This window comes from Tetrao urogallus (assembly GCF_951394365.1).
Source record: "Tetrao urogallus genome assembly, chromosome: 16".
Classification (NCBI taxonomy): Eukaryota; Metazoa; Chordata; class Aves; order Galliformes; family Phasianidae; genus Tetrao; species Tetrao urogallus.
The window spans coordinates 10,966,279-10,985,970 of NC_136829.1; the positions used below are offsets into that span (position 1 = coordinate 10,966,279).

General features: G+C 43.9%; 1 protein-coding gene across 1 annotated transcript; it reads right to left on the bottom strand.

Moving 5' to 3' along the window:
• Window positions 1-1,062: 1,062 nt before the first annotated feature.
• RPRD1B (regulation of nuclear pre-mRNA domain containing 1B) lies at window positions 1,063-19,411 on the bottom strand (the record flags this gene model as incomplete). Its single annotated transcript, XM_079543396.1, has 7 exons — window positions 1,063-1,212; window positions 8,846-9,021; window positions 9,859-9,985; window positions 11,765-11,880; window positions 16,659-16,792; window positions 17,889-18,018; window positions 19,261-19,411. The coding sequence occupies 7 exons, from the start codon at window positions 19,409-19,411 to the stop codon at window positions 1,063-1,065; spliced, it is 984 nt and encodes a 327-aa protein (XP_079399522.1).
• Between the last annotated feature and the right edge of the window lie 281 nt (window positions 19,412-19,692).

Sequence of the window (19,692 nt, forward strand, 5' to 3'; positions counted from 1 at the left end):
TGATACAAAATCAAGTACGTCCTTCTAATACCTACATGCATAGATATAGCACATGTGCATACTGGATGTGTACATGGGCCTACTTTCTAGATTAAAAAAGTGTTTATATCACATTTAACTTCTGTTCATCAAATAACTTGACTAAAGCTACAGGGAGAATTCATAGAATGCTTTCAGCACGACGACCTTCAGAGCAGATCTGCCACTGGGACGTGACCAGTTACAATCCACCATTCCAGCCTCTCAGTTAAAGCAAAGCTTCTGTGATCGTTTATTTTGTATAATGAAGAGGAAAAATATAGCATAAATCTAAGGTAGCTAGAACAAAATTTACTTGCACTCTCGTTTAGGTAATATCCAGTTCTGCATGGCTCAGCAGAGCTTAAATTATGAAGCTCTCTAATTCACAAAGAAAAGCTGTTTATTTTTATTGCCTGTGGTGAGTTTCAATTTATGTTCATGCCAAATAGGAACTATTTTTTATGTGAGGCCTACAACAGCATGAGGGACTGTAGATTTAAAATGTTTGTGCCATTGCTCAGTAGGTGCCTTTGTCCTTCAGTGACACGATGCAGTACCTGCAGACACACATGCACGCAGCCCTACAAAGCCCACCAGCCACCACTGCTTTCAGATGCGAGGTGCAGAGACCCAGCAAAAACAGGCAAGACGTTCTGAAATAACACAATAGTTTCACAGAGGAAAATGTCACACGGTCAGCCTTTCTTTGAACGCCTTCCAGATATCTATGTACACGATTCTCATGACTTTCGTGGGGTAACAAGTGCTAAGAGCAAACAAACTAAAGAGGAAGGAAAAATTATGAGAGAAGATTGCTTATACGGACTATCCCCACCCCCTTAAGAGCTCACAAAACTCGCTCTTTATCCTGCCCTCCTTGTGAGCCAGTGTACACAGAAAGAGGGTGAGCATGAGCAGCCAAGAGGTTGAAAGCAGGGTCTGAAAGTTCTTTCCTACTGTACATCTGGGAAGACTGGATTTCCAGTCAACAGTCTTCTCACTTTTGCTGGTAATAATGGAAACGAGGGGACACCATTTGTTCTAGTCTGTTGAAAACAGGTCACCAGCAGACGGCAGAGGTGCCAGACCTCCTGTGACGTTGGGCAGCAGTGACAGATCTGGAAGGCTCTGGATGTGAGATTTCAGCTCCTTGCGGACCTGGGTTACCCGAGCGAGCTTCTGTTTGTATTCCTGAAAGAGACAAGAGAGCAAACGTCAAACACAGGTTAACATACAGTGCTTTTAGTTAAGCCAGGATTTGTGTTTACTTTTAAGAGAGGATGCTGGGAAAAGGTGGCAAGGTATTGGTTCTCTGTGCTGCTACTGCACGACTGCAGAGCTGCCAGCTGCACCCAGACACACAGCCTGCACCAACAGGAAGTCCACAAGCATCTCAGAGCCACTGATCCTGCCACGATGCCTGAGCAGAAGTTTGTAAATGCCCCCACAGCCACTGAGATCTGGGAGAATATTTGTCAGAACTGCCATTCTATAGTTGCTCTATTCCTACATCCTTCTCCAGACAACTGGATTTGTGCAGAGCCCAAGGAGGAAACTGACAGAGCATTCTTCAGGCACATCCCACTGACAAAGGCAGCAGGCTGAGGAACACCACAGGTATTAATGGCCTGCTGAAATGTTCTTCCTCCTACCCCAACTTGATGAATTCTGAGTGTTTGGTTGTGGAATAGGGACTCCTTGTTATGAGACAGACAACACATGTTAGCAACCCCAGCAGCTGTAACATTAGACTGACATGTGAGCACAGAACACAAGTGATCACTAAATATAAACCAGACAAAAGTTTGTCCACATTGGATTGAAATCAAGCAAAAGGCAGTTGCCAACATTTTTAGAATTTAATTACAGCAAAAGGAGAAGAGCAGTAAGTTAAATTTCCCCGAAGCAGCAGCTTGCAAGTAGTTTTCCCACAAATGAGTTTTGGATTGAGTGTGAAAATTCCATTTTATGGACAGTTCTCTTCCATGTTTTTATAAACAATCCAACCACAGGACTAATGCAGACTAAGCAAGTTTGCAGATGGTACTAAATTAGGAGTTGTTGACTCCTGTGGGAGTGGAAAGGCCTTGCAGAGAGATCTTGTCAGATAAGAGATAGGCAACCACTAGCTGTGCCTGGGGCCGTGGTGGGACTCCGACCCACACAGGTCCCTTCAACCCGGGATGTCCTGTGACTCTATGCAATATTTACCATCCTCAGATGTCCCTACACTCCAAAGCAGAGCAGGTAACAGCAGTCAGTACTGCATAACAAGAAGACAGAAGAGGAGCCCGGACCCTGATGCTGACAGACCCTTACCTCGGTATGTTTAAGAGCAGACCAACACACACTCCAGTTATTTAACACAAATCCCAATTAAGGGTTTATATTTGTATGATTTTCAAAGTTCTGTGACTGTCACGTAAATATTTAGAATCACAAAAAACAGCTGTTTAAATAAAAAACAGCATTACATAATTTCTTCGGGAAAGCACTGATTTTTACCTAATTATGTGTGTCAGTGGGGGGAAGCATCTCCAAAATGAAATGGGAAGAATTATGTGCAATAGGCTTCCATAAAGCCCGTCGTATCATTAATACGCATTTCTTAATTACTTGGCAAAGAGAACAATTTACCAGAGAACAGAAGTTTGTCTTTGAAGATCAAATGGAACTAGTGCACATTAAATCAAAATATGTTTCTGAAGGCTTTACAACTTCAATCCAATCTTTCTAACCTTCTCAATGATGGAAATTCTCTTCACCTTCTCCAAATATCAAAGCGAGCAGTTCCTGCAGGGTTACAAGCAATGAGTTTACATTCTCTCTTTCATTACTTTGAATTAGAACAGTGAGAGCAGCAGAACTGATGGCAACAGCTCAGAATACACTTGAAACACCTATTATAAATATATTCCATACATTTCCAGCCAGCCCCAAACTAGAGGGCCCTTTAACACCTTTCAAACTTACGTTCAGGGAGTTAATGTAACAACTCTGCTAGCATGCAGGGGTTAATACACTGAAGTAATTACATTCAGAGCTCCAACAGATACATGAAGTCCAGAGGGCAACAGCAACAGCAACAAAAAAAGCCACTGGAGAAAAGGTGGGCTCGTTCATTTAGGGCTGCTAGGCTTTGGTTTGGTTTGGTTTCATGGAAGACAACTCAGGATTCAAATAAGAATGCACCCAACATCCGCAGTCCTGCCACTCCAGGAAATATTTCAGTGGGGGAACAAGGGAAGAAAATAGAATTATGAAGACAAAAAAAAGAAAAAAAAAGAAAGAAAAAAAACAGATTTTTAAGCATAAACACAGAAGAAAAACAGATAAAGATGAAAGCCATCGAAGCACTGAATTCCTACATCTAACATTTCTCTAAGAGAACACAGAAGCCAACGCTGGGAAAAGAAAGAGACTGGAAACTGCATTCTGCTCAAGACTGGGATTTCACAATTCAGGTGAGATGGGGTCACAGCAGAATGCCAGCTCCTGCACATACGGAAGAGACAGCAAGAATTCTTGTCTTCCAAATGCTTACAGAAAGAATGGAGAGGAGGCTGGATTTAGAGTGATTTTTTGGGGGAGGAGGGGGGAGTGGGGAGGTGACAGGGCAGAATTAAAAATAAATCAGTGATCAATAATAATATAATTGCAATTCAGAAGGGAGAGATGGATACCAAGCCAAGAAAAGGCAGCACTTCCTCAAGAATCACAAACTACCAAGAGTGAATACCAGCAGTTTTTCCCCCTGTAGCAACTCCTATTAAAGATAGGAAAAAAAAAAAAAATCAAGAATAGCAAAGGAGCCCAAATCATCCAAGTTTAGTAAATGGTGTAGAAAGCACAAATTCTAAGCCAAGAAGAGATCTCCAGTGCTGCCTGAATTGCCTAGATCCACGTGCAAGAATACTGTAAAAGCAGATAAACCCAATGCCTGCCTCCACTGGAAGACTAACAGCAGTCGTGCCTGAAAGTAGCAGGGCAGGAGGAACAGGGCAGTGCTGGTGGACAGTCCAGATGACAGTACTCTACTTTCAAGCTGAAGACATTTTGTGTGACTACTTTTTTTTTTAAATAGATAGAGTTTGAGTCTGATTTTCTTTCTAAGTAACTATTTATGAGAGCAAGAATCTTAAATGACCTTGCCTGTTATCCCAATTCTCCGTAATCTTACCTTACCTTATTAGTAGGCTAATGAAGGTGTTAACTAGCCCACACAAAAGTTCTGGTTAAAGCAGTAAGGCCTAAATCTCATCTGTTTAAAAAAAATATACAGGAAAAAAACCAAGAATACAAAAAGACCCACTGGGAAGATGCAGAACCAGCCTCAAATACATCAAACACTGGCTCAGAACAGACTGCTCAGGAATGGAAACAACATTCTGAGGGAGTAATCCAGGAACTCTGATTTCCTAGAAGAGCAGGGCAGATCAGATACACAACTGACCATGTCACAGAAGTGCCTCGTGTGTGCTTCACACTCCTGCTCCAGCACCGAGCTGTGCCAGCTGCCACAGTGCAGTGAAGGAGCACAGAGGCTGAGCACCAGTGCAGGGGCAACGGGGGCTGCAGGAGGCACAGCACAGCAGGACAGAGTGCCTCCAAGAGGCCCAGCTGCAGCCACCACCGCCCCGGAGCTCCAAAGGCCGGCTGCAACATGGAAGAGATGCTACCAGGAGATACAGCCCTGCATCCTCTTACCTTCACAGGAAGCACAGGGCATATTTATTTGCATTTACGTTTGCCATGCTCAGGAGCACCCCTCTGCTCTGCTCAGGAACACGCAAGCAGGGGCACGTAACCTCCTTCCAGGCTCAGTGGTTTTCCTTTCTCCCCACAGACCAAGTGGTGGTCATGTTCTGCATTACAGAACTGGGAGCAATTTTCACAGAGAAACATGTTTTTCATTTAGCTACCTTACATGACAAGCTTCGAAACTGCATATTGCTGATTCTTGCATAAGGTCCATCTACTCCATAAAAATCCACATGAAATGAAGTGCACTTACAAGAAATCACTGCTTGCTGAGATCTTAGTTTGGACTCCATGCATCTAGCTAATTGCCTTGCTGCAGAGTAGGTTTTCATTAAGATTAACAGTATCTGGATGCTATTTGCCTTTTTTTAGGCAAAATAATGAGATCTTTGCTGTAAGCAGGACTTTGAGGCAGAAAAAAAACTGGCACTGTGCCACATGAATGCCTTTGCTAATCAGTATTCCTTCTCAGTACGCAGAACTCTACATCCACACCGTCCAAGTGAATTGGATGTTTAGTCCCTGAAATAAACATGAAATCAGAATTAAACACCACTGAATAAACCTGATGGAAGCGTTTCATTCAGAATAAACCTTGCTAGAACATTACCAGACTGGCTGGTATTGATGTGATAGGAAATCCTTCCAAGGAGCGCTGCACAGCTTGGAGCACTTGGGGAGTTACACAGTGCAGACTTCACTTGAGCTTAAGATTTTCTCTAGGTCAAGCAGCAACACGTGGAATGCCATCACATCAACTGTAACTTCTGCAAAGCATCGAGTTAAGCATTAATGAGAATTCAGAAAGTGACTAAGAGCCCTCAGTCTCTGTTTTGATGTGCCATAGGTAAACCAGATATACTAAAGCAAAAGACCAGAGATTTCAGGGGGAAAAACGCAGCGGAGGCTCAACAGATCTGAAAGCTGCACAGTGAGTGAGTCAAGCAGTAACTGCAGTATCAGGCCCATGATTTCTGGCTGAGGGGAAGCACTGTTTAAAGTGAAATTCAGTGTCGGATACTGAACGACAGAACCCACCATAGCATTCAGTAAATTAACCTAAAGGAATATTTGTGCTTAAAATTACATGCCTTGTAATAGGCTGTTTGACATCAGCGTTGGTTTGCTCTGCAGTGTGCTGCCAGAATTGAAGAAATTCTTCCTTGCTGTCCCTGTAGCTGCTTTTAGGCTAGAATCAAATCACTACAGTCTTTTTTTTTTCCCCTCCAAATAAAGCAGCCCTAATTGTTAGGCTTTCAATTTTTCAACTGCACCCTGGAAATTGCTCTCTTAAAAGCAGTTTGTCCATGTGCTGCGATCTCCAGGCTCTGTGCTGCCTTTCTCCCTTCCAATTACCAGCATTTCTCAGCACTGTTTTTTCAATCCTTACTCATGCCAGACCTCACCTGTGCTGAAGGGTAATTCATTGCCCAAGGCCACCTTTCTCAGCACACTGCCCCTTGGTAACAGCTTTTCTGCAGCTGATGACAAGAGCTCTGCATCCCGGGGTTTTGGCATCACTCAGGATTTTGTGCTTTAGTCCTTCAGGCATAAATATACCCAGTTTGTACAATTTGAGAATTTGCTGTGCTTCACAAGGGACAGTATTAATAGGGTCATTAAAGTGTAGCTCTTCAGATAGCAAAAAGCTGCTTTTCAATGCAGAAGGATTACCTGTTTTCATTACAATCACAGTGAAAGACATTATATTGCAAATAAAACACGACAAATATCCAGAGATTCTTGAATCATATATTTATGTATCTTACAATAACACTGACTCACACTAACACCAGAAACCCCCATTCCTCTACTGATATCCTCGACTAGGTTAGGATCCCTCTATCTCAGAACACCTTCTCACTTGAGAGTCACCAAATTTACTTCCCAAGAGTCAAAACTCACATCAGCAGTACCAAGGATTCTCGTAGGTACCTCGAGAGCACAAATCATTCAGTAAGAAATTTAAAACCAGGTTGTTTTCAGTCCTTTCCTCATCTCAGCCTTTGTTGGAGAAAACGTTTTGTTTTCCTTACAGCTCTTCCTAACAGCCGCAAGAATTTCAGATATTTCCACTAAAATGTTCATTAGCACTACAAAGGAAAAGCAGGCCCTTATCAAGCGGTGCTGTGAGAACATCAAACGCACCCGACAAGCAGATATGGCCTCATCTGTGATCAACAGCTTCCACTATTGATTAACCCTGCACAGCTCAGGAACAATGGGGTGCTTTCATCAGCAACATCCCCAGCTAAGAATTGAGGCGAGCACAACTGGTGCCTTCATGTTAAATAAATATCAACGAGCAGCATCTCCTACAGTAATTGCAGACTTGTGCAGGACCAAGACCACCTTATGTTGGCAGAAGGACAAAGACTATCCTAATCAGTCATTACAATCATTCTTGAGTTTCTGATGTATTAAAAGCTTGTTTACTTTTAACAGCGTACAAACAACCCATCCTGCTACCCCACAGGATTATTCCTATCAAAGTAGCTCACTCACTGAGCTGCTTAACCTTCAATTTCCAATTTCATTTACTTTGTGTCTCTGCCAGAGTTAGCTTTCAAATAATGGGCCTCATCAGCATCAAACCACAACAAAAAACCACAACTGGACAACGCTTCAGTCAGTGCATTGGCGACCTCAATGCTGCCTCGAGCAGACCCAAGTGTATGAACTGTTCCTCCATTTTTTGGAAAACATTGCTGTGCAACAGTTTGCCATTTGCCTTAAAAAACCTAAACAGCGATGTATCATGTTTAATTTTGTTTTAAATATATGTATGTTCTACTGGACAAGATTCGTTCTTTCAGCAAGGAAAAACCTGACCCAAGATTTCCACTAGCACTGAGCCAATCTGTGCCAGAAACAATTTGTTGTTATGGCATCTTTCATATTTGTGTTTGAAAGTGTTTTTTAATGTCTCAGTCATAAGACAGATGTTACATTTGAAGAAATTCAAGCTAAATGAGCTAACAATCAACTAGCTGCACTTGCCTGGCTGATTTAGAAACACGTTGCTTTGCCAGAGCAAGACTTTTCACAATCACAAGACGTTTAGAAACTCCAACATAAACACACATGACAAAGAATACATTTGAAATGAAGTTTACCTCAGAACAATGTTGCCTAGCTGTCAGAAAATCAGGTTTGTCATGACAGTAAACAGAACTTGCAATTGCTACGGCACAGTCTCCTTCCAGAAGACTTTGTCCTCTACAGCAACTCATGTCCCACCCAGCAGCAGCTGTTCATAATAATCAGCAGCCGACAGTGTAGAGGAAGCCCTTAATGTGCCGCCAAGGGGCAGTTTAACAGATGGCAGAGTGACATACAACCAAAATCATTAATTAAACTTCCATACCAGTCCCAAGGTGCACTGCTAAAAACTTCTCTGAGGAAGAGCACTTGAGATAAATGGCTGCCTGCTGCAGCCTGTGCACTCGCCATGGGCTCGTGGCTAATGCTCAGCCCTGCCAGAGTGCTGCCATTTTCAGTTTCAGGCCCTCCTTGCTCAAGAGAGCTATGGCAGGAAAAGCAAGTCTTCAGCTTTCGGTGTCAGCCCAATTTGTACTCTGCTATTGAAGCTGTAGGTAAAAACAGCTGTTAAAGGGTGGCTGCCAGAAGATTTTGCTTAAACTGCATCTCTATCGGGTAGAGGTTAGAAGACAGACGAAGCACCCAGTCATAAGAAAAATAAATAAATAAAAAAAGCAAGCTACCAACCAACCAAAATTACAGGTGGCTATGCCAGAGGGAGCTTGACTTTTTGGGAATGGAGACTGCACTTAGAAAAACGAGGATACCTGAAGAAGTTTGTTCAGTGTACCTATATTTCTTTAAAAACCGTCAAGCGATGGGCCTTCCAAAGCCAACCTGTAGTTAAAATACCAAACTTAATTTGTTTTCTCCAGCGTTTTTATACCATTCCCCTCCCTGTTTTACTCTAAATGAAAACACCACCGACAGGCATCGTCTTTAGATAAACACATACACCTGGAGTCCAGCGGGAGCATTCGCAGGGACAAGCAGCAGCAGCACCAGGCCCCTCAGTACTCACTTCTAGCTTCTTCTCCTTCTCCGTCAACACGTCCTTCTGATTCTGCGTGTACTCGATCAGCATGCGTGCCAGCTGGCGCCGGTCCTCCAGCTCTGCTGCCAGCCTCCCGTTGTACTCAGCCAGCAAGAGGCATGCTTCGTCCACGGTCTTGGAAAGGCGCTCGGCTGCCTCTTTGTCTGCAAGCAAGAGTGCCTGGTTTTAAACTTGGTCCTCTAGATGACTGATTTCTGATAGAAGGGCTACGGCTCACTGTGCGTGCAGCAATGTGCCATTCATAAAGATGCCTCAGGCTCTGTATGAAAACAATTCTGACTGCAGAGGACACGAGGGAAGCAGGCAGGGCTAGAGACCCAAGAACGGTGTTTTTCAGCAACAGGTGGGATTGACTACATTTTGTTCTCACAGAGATGCTAACAATGTGGGAGGGAGTCCTACAACCAGGTTCATTCAACTGATACCTCAGGCTGTACTGCTAGGACTTAGCTGAACAAATTAGATGGTGTGCATTTAATACTTTTCTACGAAAAAGTCCTAATGACCAATACAGGCAATCACATGAATCACCATTCTTCACAGCTGGACACAGCAAGACTATCTTTCAAAGAAATGATTAGGGACTATTCATAATGAGTTATAAATTAAACTACTTCCAGGAACAGAAGTCAAACGGGTTTCAAATTACTTCTTAAAAACAATTGCATAAACTCAGTTTAAATAAAGAGTGAAAGACTTGTGAGAGTAGCGAGCTTCCCTTTCCATAGCAATCAGTGTGTACATGTTTACTCAGGACAATTCTGATAAAACTCAAAGGTATGTACCGTTCAAGGTGCTCAAAAATCAATCATCCGTTTGACAACTCTAGCTCTACTTCCTTGACATTCTGTCAAAAAGCCAAGAACGACCAAACAAGGACACAAAAGCAGAAATCCACCCTCATGCACTGTGATTATTCACATTAAGGTGTTGTTTTTTTTTTTTTTAGACCAAGGTTCTTTCATCTTCCAGCTTCATACCTGTAATTTTCTCCAGTAATGAAACATCCTGAACTTCCTGAGGCAGGGAGGCAATTTTTTGCCGCACTGTTGCATCCCCTGATGCTGCATTCTCCAGGTCCTGCAGGGCTTTGATCAAATCCTCTGTCTGCAAGACAAGATAGGTCACAAATGTACACGAAAGATACAACAAATGTAACTTCTCTGCCATTTCCTATAGATGTGTCCTCTCCCATCTGAAATCACCTACTTAAAAGGAACCACTTCCAGAATATTTTTTGCAAGTAATCTTTCAGCAGTTGCATCCTAACGCAGGAAGTATGCATTCAATTTACAGTACTCCAGCACTGAGGCAGTTTATGCACAATTAGAGGAGGATCATCACCTTCAAGACTCCACGGCGGAAAACTTCTCATTCCAGTCAAGATAAGTGACTGTTTGAGCCAAAGCCCAAAAGTACCACCTGCCCTTTGCACGGCATCAGATTTGGGCTGTTTCTGACCATCTTTCTGATGCCTCCCCTTAAAGTGCCAGGAGCCCACCTGCACGCTGCTGCTCAATTCCACAGGCGCATTCTGACACGCAAACAGACAAAGCCCCTTCTATCAGTGTGAACCAAAGGGCTTCATATTTCCACAGTTACACTTACTGAAATCTCCTAAACTTCTGGTAGGGGACCCATAGATGGAGCAAAGCTGAAGTTTACACCGCCCTGATTTAAGACACTGCTACCCTCAGTTAGGAAAACTCGCTCTTTGGAAATGCAAGGCACTCTCACTGCGCTCCACTGCATCCCCTCAGCTTCACCTCTCAACTGTTTTAACACACTGACAAAAATACATCAGCCTCAATGAATACACTCCAAAGATATCCTGGTTTAAAAATGATGTGGATGAGGACAGCCTAGAGAACAGCTCTGCTGACCCCACGTACCTACCCTAGATAGCTCCAGAGAGCGGAAGGAGGAAGGGAGACTTCGTAAGCAGAAAGAAAAAGCATTTCATTTCTTTGCTTAATGCAAGTTTTTGTAACTGCAATGCTTGCCCTGGAAATAACATTGATATTTAAGCAGCATTTCAAGGGTTAGTTTGAAAACTGATAAAAACACTGAAAGCTTTTAAATAAGTACTTATGAAAGTCTTACCATTTTATCTAGGGGAAAAAAAAAGAGCTTATTGCTTAACAGTTATAAATTCTTTGGAAACTGCTAACGACATCCAACAGTAACAAGAAATATTTATCATCAAGAGAAATCAAAAGTTGCGAGGCCTCTGGAGCTAAAAACAGCAAAAAAACCACCTCACTTCTTTCTTTGACAACTGTGATTTATTTTTATGTTTCAAAGTTTACACTCTACCAGATGGATAGCATAATTTTTTGTATCCTTTTCAAATGAACATATGTTAAACCATTGTGTAGCCTTAAATGGTCAGAACAATCCTCTATTTCATTCCTATTGTTTCCACACCCCTTACATATCAGCCTCAAAAAAAACCCACCTGATTCTCCCAACCAACTCCCATGAAACCCAGCAAAGTTTGAGCTTTTACATAAAAAACGGAGATACGCCCGACCAATTAAAAAGAAAAAACAAAAAACCTAGTTGTGTTAGTGTTAAAGCATCAGCTTTAAGAGATTACATGTTGACTTCAGAAAGATTTAAGATATAGTTTGTTCTTCTAGCAGTCCTTTGCGATTCTTTACTGGTGTCTATACTCAGATCTTAGCTTGGACTACCTGACATCACTTAGAATCGGCACAGGGTTTCAACACGGAAAAAGAATCTGTTCCATTTCACGTTAACATCTCAACCCCCAACTGCACCTCCTCATGCAATGCATTGTACTTGTTGGGAGCTCCACCTTGTGGTGGGACCACAGGGAGGAGACCTGCACAACTTCTCCCACTCCCACCCCTTCCCACCTACCAGCAGTGGCCCAGCGCTGGGGTCCTGGGGCGAGTAGCTCCCAGGGTAATCATCATCTTCCTCCTCTTGTATTTGCTGAAAAGTCCGCTTCAAAGACGACTTCTTCTCTTCTGCAACTAAAGACACATGAGCAACTCCTTTGGATACCACATCTGCCCACGTTCACAATCTCTACTTCAAAACCAACCATACCCTGCGCTCCGAGCCTTAGGTCTCTCTAAAGAGAAGGATGGCCACAGATAGACTCCAACACTTGCACCATATTCCAAATAATCAAATACAAAACAGCAACAACAGGCTGATTTCACCCACACGGTTCTCTGCACACGCACACACACAACTACAAGGTTGCAGTCTTCCTATCACAGTGCACATCTTTGAGCCTCCCTTGTTGGAAGAAGGAAAGACACCTAAATGCCCTAATTTACCTATAAATGGCAGGTCTTCAACACTGTTAGGTTTCCCCAGTTATACTATGTATGCTGGTAAGGATTTTCTACCAGTAGAAATGAAGCATGGATCCCAAGATACATAAGGATAGAAGAATTTCAAGTTCTTCCCTGCACCAAGCATACGCTCGCTGCAGTCCCACGATCAATTGAGTAACTGCTGGTTATTCAACCTTTCACTCTTCCGTCACAACAGACTCCAGGACAGCTCTGTCAAACTCAAGCTCTGCAGCATGATGTGATGGCAGCAGCAGCTATGGGCAGAGCACGAACCAATCTCCCAGCAGGGAACCTATAACACTTCAGAAATAATTTCATAAAGCAAGACAGTGGGGTGAATGAACCTTAGCATAGCATTTCTTGCCTTGAAAGAAGACAGTTTATTAAATGAGTCAGAAGTCTTAACACAGCCTTTGATCCAATTACAGAGCCCTCAGAAGACAGACCATTCCTCAGACTTGCCACCACAATTTACAAGTCAGGCTCATTTGTAAAAAAGCAGAGGACAGAGTCCAGGGAACATCCTTGGATCAAACCCAGCCAATGGAGCCCTCAGCATTTACCACTTGTATGCACTTAGCATAAAGTAATTAACCAACAGAAGATAAACACAAGATAATCAATACAAGAATGAATGACCACAGTGCACACAGAAGCAAAAACATGAATGAGAACGGGGATTCAAATTGCTGAAAAACAGCTCCTGCTGTGCAGCCAACTGTTCCACCACAAGACACAGTTTTATGTTTGGTAACAACTAACAGAGGATCTGGCATTCCATTGAATTTTGTCTGAATAAGTTTGACTGAAAAGACTCTACAGAAGACAGGTGCTTGGCCACCCACAGACTTCAGTAACAGCAGCCAGCTGGCGTGCCCCAAAAGCAGCCATCCCATGATGGGGGCATGGCAGCCAGGGGACACTGAGGCCAGGTGAGAGAGGAGCAAAGCAGGCTGCCCTCCAGTACCATTTTGGGCATGAGTAGCATGACAAGTGTGGAGTGGCACTTTTTTCCCCCCCCTTCAGCAGTGGTAAACATGGGCAGTAAAAGACCTCCCTGAAGAATATGGAATTACCATCTCCATTTCATCACAACAGAAAAAAAATACACTTATTTGCAAACTCAAGAGCATACGGTGGAAAGGGACCCCAGAAACAACAGGATGCCAGGCATAAAATATAACACACCCTGCCTGGGTAGCCTTCAAAAAAAAACTAGCCAGAAGTAATCTATCCACTGCAATCTACATATATGAAAACGCCTGTCAAATCCAACAAGAAAGAGAGAAAGCACTAAGAGCATCTAACACCGATCAGAATACAACAGCAGCGAATTGCACACAGCTTCTGAAACAATCAGGGTATCCCTGTGGAAGATGGAAAGATCCTTCCAGGAAAATCAAGAGCCTGCTGTTGACACCAACGTGAAAACGACAGAAGCCGTTACTCAAGTGGATTTCAGTTCTCCTGCTTCCTTTGGGGTCTTCCTCACAGCTCAGAAATTGAACTGCTCCCTAAAAGCCTCCGAAAGAGCAAAGCACTTTTTCCTCCAAAATAACTGACAATTGCTGTCATAACAGCTCTGCAGTGAATCTCCAGATTGCTGTTGATCTTGTTGCTGCTGTAGTGCCAGGAAAATCCAGAGAGAACTGTAAAGGTATTCCTCCACCAACTGGCTTTTCAGTCTTCAAATCATCTCTTGTGGCTCGAGAAAGCTTACAGTGTCAAATACTTCAGTGGCAAAGAAAGACTTTGCCTACAAGCTGGCAAAGCAGATCTTCCCACCTAGGCCACCCACCTCTTTGTTCTCATCACCTGCAGGCTGGTTCGAGAGGTAAAGACGCTTCTTTGATTTCACTCGGGATCACACGCACAGCAACGAGAAACTGGCTGTGGATCCTATGTTGAACACAGGACAGGGACACACAGAACGGGAGAACTGGGAATTTAAACCTTTGCTCTGTTAAAAACAAGCATCTGATCGGATTTTTTTTAATCTCAACCCAGTACAAAACGAATAAATGTCTATCTGAGGCCCTGCTGCTAAGGTAAGAAGAAACAGGCTGCACCACTGGAACATTCACCAATAAACCTTAAAGATGTCTTTCCTCTCTGATTCAGGAGTCTCCTTAATTTTGGCGAGTTTCACAACTCCAAACACAACTGGTGCTCTTCAACCAGCGCAGAGCCACCCTCTTCAGAAAGCAGCACAACTCAATCATGCTGCAATGTGAGAAAACGTGGAGAATCATCTGCACGCACCAGTTGCCACCCCTCAGGCTGAACCAAAGCATCTCCTTGTCACAGGACCAGATGCTCTGACGCCATCACAGTTTTGAAGAGCCTTAAGTCTGCAGCAATCTGAAGATGGCGACACTCCCCATCTCTGAGCTCCATCGACCCCGGATGCTCACAAAAGCAGGCAGACAGAAGGGCTGTGGAGGCCCATCACCTCTCGTCATGACACGTGTGACACCTCTAAAGCTGTCATCCACCTTGATTACATTCACCAATTTGAAAACAGAATAGAGTAACTACATCAAAGCCTTCTGCAATGCAGATAACTGACCAGCAGACACCAGGCAAACACCAGCTCACCTAAAGGCTGCAGACAACCCATGTGGAACGTGAGCTCACCACAATGAAGCTGCATTTGAGAACACGACAGCCAAAACAAGGAAAGAAATCTCAGAACTCCAAGGGTTTTTTCAACTAAGGGAAGAAAGCTGATTTAAAAAAAACCAAATGAGAAAATCCACCACAGAGAACTGACAAAGCAGCAATGCTCACACTTCTGAAAAGGCATGGGCTGTTCTCTCAAATGAAAACCACGTATTTGTGCCTTCAAGTACCCAGCCAAATGCTAAGGTCCTCACCAACTGAACAACTGCATTTTCACTCTTTCCCACAAAGCTCTCTCAGAGCTGCACTTCCTATCAACTGTTAAGTCCTTAGGATAACAGTAGCAGCACTGATTGACTCCATCCAACAGCCAATGATACTGAACAACAGTTCATTGCCAGTTCACCTGGAAGTCACAGCTGTGTTTCTTGGATGCACTGTATCATTTTGTTTAGCTAAAAAATGAAACATTTATCTAGGTGACCTAAGAAATCAACAGTTTCAAGCTAATCAGTTTGAAAAGAACTCAGGAATGTTAAGTTCCATCCTTTCCTGACAAACAGTTGTTTTAGGCCTCGCGCCCAGTCTGGAAAGAACACAAAATGAACGATTCCACTTCCAGACCACAATTGCCTCAGCCCTCCCAGAACTCATTTCCCCACCTCCCAGCCCCAGAACAGACCTGCGTGGGAGGCCCTGATGGAAGAGACAAGGCCTGCGGTCAGGTCAGCTGCTCCAAAGAAAGGTCAGGTCAGGGCTCCAAAAGAAAAAGCAGACACTAGGGATGAAGGCTTTTGTTGTAAGCTGCTAAAGCACCCATTCAGTAATTTTGCCTGAAGCACCTGAAAACCCTCCAAACTGCAGCCTTAGATGCCTTCACATACTTTGCTGGTGCCCTCACGTTCATTCCATACCATTACCAACCTCAGCTTGCTATCTTCCTTGTTTTTACCATCTAAGAATGGCCTAAGAGTACTTTATTAATAATGAAGCTGTGTCACAAAGCATCATACCTCCTCTATGGCAGCCAAGCAAAATTTGGTCAAAGCATCAATCTTCAGCTTACAGAAAGATGCTGACACCACCTTCAGCTGCAGCGAACAAATTCCCTTGACCAGAGCACTCATTTGTAATGAGCTTCACTTTCCACAGCTCAGGTATCCTGTTGCCACCTGCTCCTCGTTACAGTAAACCCAGTAAATACTGTCAGACACCCCAGAACAGGCAGTATCTGTCAAAGCAGTATAAAAATACAGTAAATACAACAAGTTTACACTAAGTTTCTCATCTTTCTGATGATAAGAAATTATTGGAAGTTATTACTTTCTCCTCAAATGACTCCAGCTGGTATAAGAAAAAAGACACAAGCCTCTGGGAATATATGCCAGCTTTCATTCCAGCTTTCATATATAAAAAAGCCCTTGTCAAATCGTAATAAAATGTAAATATGCAGAAGGAACCACCATAATAACCCAGCTAACTACTCACAGACATTTAGAGCAGGACAACGTCAAACTGCTGTGAACACAACAGTTCCCTCCACCCTGCCTGCTTGTTTTCACAGCAGCCCTGGTGCATTCCCCCACCTGCACGTGCAGAGGCAGAAATTACATGCAGGCTCACTAACAGCTACAGGGCAACACACCTGCAAACCAGAACAGCAAGTTTTATAGAGTCACACTTCTCTCAAGAGAATTCTGACCAATCTCCATGACCAACCCTGAAAGCAACGCAACTACAGCAACCCAGAGCTTAACTTCTCACCATCACTCTGTGTTTAAAAAAGAAAGTAAAATACTCCACAAAAAAGCACATGCACTTACCTTTAGTTTGGGGACTATTGGAGTCTTCCATAGAAAGTTTCAGCTGCTGTATGAACTCACTGCCATACACACTTCTTTCTTGCCAGATGTTAAGCAATCGTTCCAAGGGCTTTTTGCAGCCCTCATCTGCTTCTCTGCTCAAAGATCAGAAAATAATTATTGTTCAGCTGAAAAACATATGGAGCATTTTAAGAGAGCATCTTCCAAGCTAGCACCTGTACCCATGGCAATGCTCACACATTTGGAGAGATTCTCTCTGTCTAAGACAGACTCTGTAAAACACGTTTGTGATCAATTTTTCCCCTTCTGCTGGAACCAAAAATTGCCTGAAAGCACCCCACATTCCCACCCAGTGTATGGGCAAGAACAGCTTTCAAGGAAGGAGCCCAACATCTCTCAGAACTTCCAAGAACAGTTAGTTATAAAACACCTTCAAGTTGACACGCTTACAATTCAGTGCTAACTTCAAACAGTTGTTTCAGTCAATAACATCCCAATTAAAAAGCAGGTTGTTTGGCTCATTAGGCACTCACACATACTCATTTAGCACACTGAAAGTTAGACAGCCATCCAGAACAATATACCACTAAATGCACAGAACACTGAAGCTCTTGTTTAACTGAGATAATAAGACTTATTACACTATTTAGGGAAGATCTTAACTAAGCAATAGTTTATCCTTACTAGAACTGCAGCTGCCTCACATCTTCCCTTTTATGTATGAAATCCTTCCTTTATCTGGCAAGGAAGCCAATGATCAGATAACCATTAAAACAACCAATAAAACAAAAGAAACTACACCCAAGCCAGAAGAACGATGAGGGCACTGCAACCTGAGATACCAGGTCTGTTTTAGAGACTTCCAGCAATGAAGAAAAGGCATTCATTAAGCAGCTCCAGCAAACAGATGCAACTGTTCAGTTTTATCTACCCATGGAACAGAACTTCAGGATCTTCTGGTAACGATTGAAATAAAGCATACAGGAGCTGCACAGAAAGCACAGATGTCTGGATGTGAATCAGTTGCCTCACAACTTTATGCACATTTCCCCACAGAGAAATACGACCACAAAACAGTTCCTAGGTGCAAAGCAGGCTGAACCTGATCTCTACTAGAAACAAGGTGGGAACATTCCTAATGCTTCAAAGAAGTCAATTAATTAGACTTAGCATGACAAGAACACAAATCTACCGAGAAAAGTTGAAGAAATACATAATGCAACAACATACCTGGCAACATGAGAAAAAGCATCCACAAGAACAGATTCGAATTCCCTGGTAAATTCAGGACCTTTCCTCTTACTGTTCTGGATGACATCATTTGCTAAGTATAGGAAAGTAAGTTTCCTACTTGATTTTGCTGGGAAAGGGGAAAAAAAAAAAAAAAAGAAAAAGAAAAAAAAAAGAAATTGCATTTATTTCTCATTTTTTGACCCAAAAGCATTAGCATTATTTTCAAAGTGACTCACAGGTTTTTAGCCTAAAAACAAATCTAAAAAGATTTCAATTTTACCATGACAAATCAGAGGCTTTCAAGTCAAGCAGTCCTTAATCTCTTCAGTTCTGTGTTTTACTTTGGTTTCTCCTAGCTAACTCAAAACAAACATGAGTTTAAGCCTTTTTTGTATAATACCTAATCTCTGAAGAAAACACTATGTTTAATTCTAGGAAAGTTTAAAAAGAGCTGCTCTAACCCATGTGTGATGTAGTAAGATTCTTTCTGTTCATCAGATTCAGGAAAAAAAAACCACAACAATTTGGTATGCAACTAATTCAGAACTGAATGAAAGGAGAATACTATTGCAGAAACTCAGATGTTTTTTTTAGACACTGCTGTTTTGAAATAACTTATCCCATAGCTTTTCCTATTGTGGCACCACCAGACCTTATTTCACCACAGGCAGAAGCCATGGGAGATGCTGCTCTCTTGAGCACAGCAGTAGAGAGAGAAAACAGAGCTCTTGTTCTCACAGCAGGCCCCACTGAGACCTCTGGAAGCCCATCCTGGATGGAAGGGGCACCAACCAACAGTCGTGTGGAGGTTCCTGCAGCATCACACAGGATGTCAGAGGTAGCAGCAGCTGCTTTCAGAGCTCCCTCAGGAACACCACCAGTGTCCCCATAAACTCACTGCAAAGTTTTCTGGGAAGTCAGTGGTGCTTCCTAAGGCAAACTTGAATCCAGCTCTAAGCACGGCGAGTACAGAGCATTTCCGGACAGCGCTAACAAACAGTTTCACAGATTTCTGCTTTTACTTTGCTTAACTCTGGCTGCCTTTGTACAGCTCAGCAACAGAGATCCAAACCCACAATTTAGCAGGTGGCATCACTGCCCAGAGCACGAGGTTGGAAACACATGAACTGTGAGGCCTCTTCCAACCCAATCGTTCTATGGCTCAAAACCAGAAGCCTCCATTCTCTTTCATCCCCACGTTCTGCTCTCCGCGTGAGTTCTAGGGCCGGGGAGCATCGCCTCAGGCCGCAGCCGCACAGACCCAGCCCCGGGCAGGCAGACGGGAGGCGGCCCACGGTGGGGACGGATGTGAAGGTGAGCAGGATGAGGGGAAGCCCCGGGCAGGGCTACGGGCCCGCTCCGCGCCCACCTTTGCGGAGCTCCCGGTGCCAGACGGAGACGATGGGCCCTGCGTGCTTGCGGTGGTGGATGAGCCACAGCGACAGCGTCTGCACGCTCTGCTGGGAGTTGCTCAGCTCCGACAGCTTCTTCTCCAGCGCCGACTCCGAGAAGGAGGACATGGCGGCGGGCCGGCCCCGCGCCGGGCCTGCTCCGCCCGGGGGAGGGCGCGACGCGGCCGCACCGACGGCAACCCGGTGCAACAAGATGGCCGCCCGCCCTCTCACCCCGCCGCGCGGGGTCAAAGGGCAGCGTCTACGGGGCGCCAGAAGGGACAAGCGGCTCCGCGACCGCCGAGCGGGGCGGGAGGGCGCCGTGCAGCGCATGCGCGGCCCGCCGACGGAGCCCGCCAAGACGCCGCGAACGCGCGCTGCCTTTTAGTAAGAGGACGCGCACGCGCAGC